At 35.2% G+C, this 6,717-nt stretch overlaps 1 protein-coding gene across 1 annotated transcript in view; it reads left to right on the forward strand.

Moving 5' to 3' along the window:
- PCOLCE2 (procollagen C-endopeptidase enhancer 2) overlaps window positions 1–6,474 on the forward strand; it is a gene marked incomplete at its 5' end in the record, with an annotated part of 24,506 nt that extends 18,032 nt beyond the window's left edge. Inside the window, 3 exons of the mRNA XM_010083191.1 lie at window positions 2,486–2,569; window positions 4,538–4,705; window positions 6,344–6,474. Coding sequence (XP_010081493.1) covers window positions 2,486–2,569; window positions 4,538–4,705; window positions 6,344–6,474 — 383 coding nt within the window. The remainder of the gene's footprint in view (window positions 1–2,485; window positions 2,570–4,537; window positions 4,706–6,343) is intronic.
- Between the last annotated feature and the right edge of the window lie 243 nt (window positions 6,475–6,717).

A 6,717-nucleotide genomic window follows, 5' to 3' on the forward strand; every position in this document is an offset into this window, starting at 1 on the left:
ACCGAGAAGCTGTGGTGCTTAAATACTGATAATGAGAAGTTTTAAAACTGATGAAAATAAACATTATAAAAATGAAATCATAATGACCTGTAAATCATTCTGATGTGACTGCTACTCTAATAAATAATTCAGCTCTTCTTCACTACAAAGCACTTCTTAGCGAAATTGTTAGTTCAAACACTTGGTCTCAACTAATCCAGGCTGCCAGATATCTCATGCTGGTTTTGTCTTCAGGGTTTTGCCATTGAGTTTTGCTCTGTGACCTGTTTCTGTGTGCACATGCAAAACAGGTGTACTTTACTAATTAATTACAGACCAATTTTTTAGCAACAACATCAATCATTTGCATTCAGAAGTGTCCAGTTCAAACAGACTTAGCTTATTAACTTGCAAATCAGACCTGTTCAAATTTGCACAGAACTCCAGGCATTAATAAAATATTTAACTGAAGTAGGCACTTTCGAGAATGACCTCAGTCTACATCTTACATAAAAATATTAGTACTTTAAGAAATAAATAATGTTATACAATACATTAAGTAATAAAGATTAATCCAGTACGTATGGTTAAGTAATTGATTTTCTTATTTCACTAGATCAGTTCATGCCTTTGTCTGCCATATGGCTACATGTAAAATGGCAGTTAACTGAAGTTTTAATTCAGTTCTTCTCCAATTCATATTTTGCTAAAATGCCTTAATAGTCTGTACAAACAACAGGCAACCTCTACTAACAAATCATAGTGAAGTTAGCCACCAACCAAAATTTACTAAACTCAAAACTTTGTTAGCACAAGAAAAAAACCCTGAGAGGACAAGAATATTTTGTAATGCATAATCCCAGTTTTAAATTTGAAAAATCTGAGCACTTCAATAAGTTTTTGGCAGCTACTCTACTGGTAGCACCTGTGAGTCATCTACCTGCTACATTTCTTATCTTTTTACTATGGACACTGAACTGAAAGACCCAAGAAACCTTAAATTCTTAGTTTTTGCTGTGCTACATGTAGCATTGAGATACAATGAAATACTTGCCTGACCTACCAACTGATGCTGTGAGACAGGAAAAGTAATTAAAGGGCATAGCACCTTGCCAAGTGCTAACTGTAATTTGAAATAATTTTAATATTATCGTTTAAAGTTCTAGGAACTTAAATAGTGTATTATTTCTACATTGTATTCTACACAGAAGTCACTTTATAAAAAGCAGTTCAGCATATAATTAAAAATATTTTAGAAATACACACCAGTAGGAAAGAACTATGCAGGCAGTGGAGGCGATGGCAGTGGGAGTTTCACTCCCATGACCATGTAGATGTGACTGCAGGACTACAAAACTGAAAAAAAACCCCAACCACCCAAACAACACCAAATCAATGAAAAATATACAGGGCCTGATTTTTAAACTTTGGATTTGAAAGGCAAAATAATGAGTATGGAGGTCTTCTAACAGTCATGGGCATAACACTGAAGACTAATTTTAATGCCATTCAGTGGAATCTCAGAAACCCGGAAAACTCTAAAAGAAACAATTAATTCAATTAAAAGGGAAGTACAAGTATAAATTACTGATTGGAAAATCAGACAAGTTCTTTTTCAGACAGTATAGGCTGAATAAAACTTCTGCAAAATGCTCCTTTCTAAAGAAAGTAAAAAACTGCAACGGTATTCTTCATAACTATTTTAGTTTTCCTTGGAAATTAGGGTTATGTAGGGGTTTGGGGCTTTTTAATCTGTCCATCTCAGCTCCATGTTTCCAATAATTACAGTATTATTGACCAATTCCAAACAAATTTGTAAAGGGCATAAAAGCCTTAAAAATACTATATCCCGACACACTACATAGAAAGGATTAGCTGAGTAAAGCACAGAGACTATTAACATCCACCCAAGGAGGAAAAAAATACAAAGTGTATTCACTTGTTTATAAACAAAGCATTCCATTGTAGAAAGGAGATGTCAACCCCTAATATTATATCCATACTTCAAACACTATGTTGTGTTTCAAAATGTCATCAGTAAAAATTACACAGTGCTACATGTCATGAAGCTATGTGAAAAATTTAGAAAAAAAAGTCAGGAATTTGAACTCTGATCTCTTTCATCACAGTACAGTAATTTCAAATAAAAGGCCACCCCATCCCTCTGAAGTGTTTCTGTACTATAATGTTATGATACTTCAAGTGTACTGCCAGGGCTGTATGGCAACAGGCCACACTGCAATCAAATGTAAATTTTCTGTAACACCCCATTCTATAAGGTCATTAGAACAGATACGTAGCTAGGACACAGGGGAAAAGATGATGACTGGAGGTGATGGCAGAGAAAAGAAATATTGTTATTGTGGTATTCATCCCTTGCAATACCAGAATGAGTTAATATATGGATCAGGATTATTCATCTTTCTTCTTTTTTTTTTTTTTTAACATACTGCTTTGCATTTGTATCAAATACATAATTTCAATTTACTTTTTGCTCTTCAAAAAGTTGTAAATCCAACAGTTGCCCTGTGCCAGCAAAAGTGTAAGAGGAGCGGGACTCTCGAAAGCAATTATTGTTCAAGCAACTTCGGTAAGGAAGCAAAGTTTAATTACTCACTTGGCTCAGTGTTTTTGGACTCACAGGAATTTTATCAGATGTAGTGCTGACTTATCATTAATATATAGGCTTTATTTTTATACTATCTTATATCTGGTATCAGTATCTGTGTTTCACTCAATACATTCTTGGAGATATTCCAAAATAGGCACTGCACATATGAGTGAAACAAACATACTTTCTCCATCTGAAAAGCAAATGACAATGTAAGACAACCTTGTGCAGAAAAGTATTGATTCAGTAACTGTATTGTCATCTCATAACCAGCCAATACACATTTTAAACTGTACCTGCTGACTGCTGAACAATTCAGTTTGTAGACTTCCAAAATACTTTTTAAAAAAAATTAGAAGGCATGGAAGCTTTACAAGCCCTGCTTTCTGTACACAGATGCAAATCACTCAGCAAAAATGGTCTCTGCTGTATATTTGGTTGGCATTGTCACTGCTGATTTATACAGTTATGTCTCAGAGTATTTTCCCATATTAATAGTGGAAGCTTTTTTAATCCCCTATAACATGCCTAAAAATTTGATGGGACAACTTTCCACCCCCTATTGTTTGTGTGTTTGTTTGAATCTATAACCTTATAGCTAATCCCATGAGATTAGAGGAAAACGGCTGTTTCAGGAAAGTGGGGGCAGCTTTGCATCATTTTGCTAGAATTTATGCTGTGGCTGTGCCCTAAAGCAGAACGGAGTCATTGCAGCATGACCCCTTACCACTCTTGACCCCCAGCCTGTTTTAATTTGCTACCGGTATAGGCTGGCCTGAGACCAAAAGCAGCAGGTAGAAAATAAACGGTCTCCTCTTACTGACCACACCTCAGCTCTTGTGGTTGATGGTAAATGACACTATATAATAGTCATTCTTTTTCCTCTAGTGTCAGGGTAATAAATCACATTCACTATCGCCTTTGGTCAAATACTTGAAATTTTCCATTTTTTTTCCATGGCAGGAGTAAGAGTAAAAATATTTTATATGCTACTGTGAATGCAAGTGTATCCCGAGGTAAGAACAGAAAATGTGCTGTTTGTAGAACAGGATTTATTCCAAGTTTATTTGCTGACTTTATGAATTTAGCTATTTCATTTTTATTGTTTCTAGAAATATAACTGCAATACCTGCCATTTAAAAACCCTAATTCTCCTTTGATTGAACCTGAACATTCTCATTTAATTAAAAACTCTAGATTAAAGGAAGATAATATGCAAATTTACAAACACCTAACCCAAAATGTGGATGATGCAGATTTGTAAAATAAATCTGGCTGCACATACTTGATAACTGAAGATCTAATTGATCCTAGGATAGAATAGCTTATTTACAAAAGGTGATCTGAGAGGAAAAAAAATTAATACCATTTACCACTCCCTTTTGATAAATAAACATGGCCTAGAAGTTAATCTAGTCATCCTAGGGAAAAAAAAAGGTATCTTTATTTTCATACTGAGAGGTCTTTAGGAGACATGATGGTCTAATCTGTGGTCTAAATTTAGCTGAAATAGACAAATTCCTATCAGTATCAGGCCTCAGATCAAAACCTAGCTCCTAGGGCATTAACTGTCCTTGCTACTCATTTGAGAGTGTCAGAGAGCTGGGAATTCAGCTGTTGGCTAGAATGTTTTCAGTTCAACTTCTCCACTGTTTTAAAATTAGTCATTAAAAGTAGTATCAAATTGTACTGTTTAATTGAAATTATCCAAACCTATAATTGGGTTTGCATGAGACTGATACATTCTAGGAACAGTTTTATATATGGTGCCATCAAACTTGGTCAGCAGTGAGTTATCTGTTACAGGTGATACCCAGATTTTTAGTAACTGTTTCTAGTATTGTTTGTTTCCTCATTATGGACTAACATACTTATTCAGTTTTTATGATGCCCCAAAATTTATGTCTAAAAGAATAATAAAAATGTATCAAATGTCTTTTCTTCTAGTAATAACTGGAACTGTAATCACAGCAGTAACGCGGGCTGGCAGTCTGCATGCAACAATATCCATCATTAATGTATATAAGGAGGGAAATTTAGCAATTCAACAAGCCGGCAAGAGTATGAGTGCCAAAATTATTGTTGTATGTAAGCAGTGTCCTCTCATCAGAAGGGGTAAGTACACAAAAATAACTGCTTGGTGTGTTTATGCAAGCCAACAGTTTTGAAAACTGATATTTTAAATATGACCACAAAAATCAGTAAAATTACAGTAATTGTTTCTATAACCAGCAACTATTATTTTAGTCAATTTATGATAAAAATAACTAGTTATCCAGGTTTATATTGCATTTTTAAGTTTTACTTATAAAGGAATAGACTCACTTAGATCAAAGGAATTTGAAAAAAAATTTTTTAAAATACATGTGATATAAAGTAAAACCTGATTTAGTTCTCTCAAATGAAGCTCAGTTAGAGCTGTTTTTATGTGCATGTATTTTGGAGCTAGTTTTCACACATAGTTATTTAGAAGGGAAAAACAACAGTGTGCTAAACCTAGAAGAGCAGTTATGTCACAGCAAATGACAAAAATCAACACATTTCCCTGTTAACGTCTCTCTTGTATGTGCATCTTTAGTGTAGAAATACGAATAGAATTAAGCCCGCTCCATATCTGCAAACAGCCAGTGTTTCTATAGCTATCTTAAACAGTATTACACAGAGTGGATCAATCAAGATAATTTCCAGTTAAATGTCACAATGGCTACCTATATGGTGTTGTAAGAAACACAGAGACTGTGTGTCATTGAAGTAACCAAGTAAAAAATAAAAGTTTTCAGCTCTGCCTGCTGAGTATACAGGTAGAACAGGAGAACATAAATGGAACCCTAGCAGGAAACAGTCAAAATAATTTAGTAAACATGAAAAAAACCCTGATAACATTCAGGATACTACTGGTATTTAAGCATACTAATTCAAAGTGGGCAGTACTGAAGTGAAAAATCCTTGTCAGAAACTAGCTTTTGTTTTTACCTTTAGTTCTCTGGAAACTAGACACCTTGTCTGGGAGACAATAATATCCTTGGTGGAACAAATTGTCTCCTTTTAGGCAGACCGCTAGCTCCAAACCACACACTTCTGTTTCTCTTCCTAAATCACCATGAATTATTTAATAGCCATGACTTAATATCTAAGCTTTTCTGTTTAGACCCTTATTAACACCACTCCTTCCACCCTAAGGCCTTGCAAACCCCTAACCCTTCTAAGCCATAAAAATACACAAATCCATCCGATTTCTCCAAAGCCAGGGCTTACCACACATTAAGCCCAGCTTGCTTGCCTGACTGCCTCTCTGTATCTCAAAAATGTTTGTCTTTCGGGGAGGAAAAGGGAAAGAAAAGACTTCAGGGCATTATCCCTTAAGTGCGTTATCCTTCAAGCTGAGCAAATAAGAAAAAACTCAAAATGAATGAGACACACTGTACTTTGGGTGTTAGTAGCTAAGTTATCCAGCGTTTCTACTACATTGCTAATGTCTTTCAGACTCATTTGACAATTAGATTTAATGAGTATCGCCTATACATTTAAGTATGTAGTAGATACTTGGCTATGTATCTGCTTGATTTTTACATTACTTTATTGTGTAACAAGCATGGCAAAGATGGGTAAAGGAAAGCATGGCTTTAGGTAGGAAGGAAAAAATGTTAGAAGGCATTGGTAAGAGTGCAAATGAATAGAGACCACAGACAGAGAACTATACTTAACAAATCATGCCTGGATTTCTGTCTTGTAATATCATGCTGTCCTTTGTAGGTTTAAACTACATCATCATGGGCCAGGTAGAAGAAGACGGCAGAGGCAAAATCTTTCCCAACAGCTTTGTCATGAGTTTTAAGACTAAGAACTCAAAGATCCTAAATGCCTTGAAAAACAAAACATGTTAAAACTAAACTCTGCACCTGCATTCTATCATCTCTCCTCAAAAATGTTTTTCACTTAGTATAAGTCATGAAAATACAACTGACTGCCAGCACTAGGACCATGCTCACCTTTTCTTCCCTTCCATCCACCTAAGCACACCCTGGCACAAAGTGTTACCCATTACATGTACCTATCAAGATGGGAACAGATCCTCCTAAGTCTTAAAGCCGAAGATTTTCAGGACAGCTATCTGATCTCAAACATAC

Source organism: Pterocles gutturalis, unplaced genomic scaffold (genome assembly GCF_000699245.1).
Source record: "Pterocles gutturalis isolate BGI_N339 unplaced genomic scaffold, ASM69924v1 scaffold24155, whole genome shotgun sequence".
NCBI lineage: Eukaryota > Metazoa > Chordata > Aves > Pterocliformes > Pteroclidae > Pterocles > Pterocles gutturalis.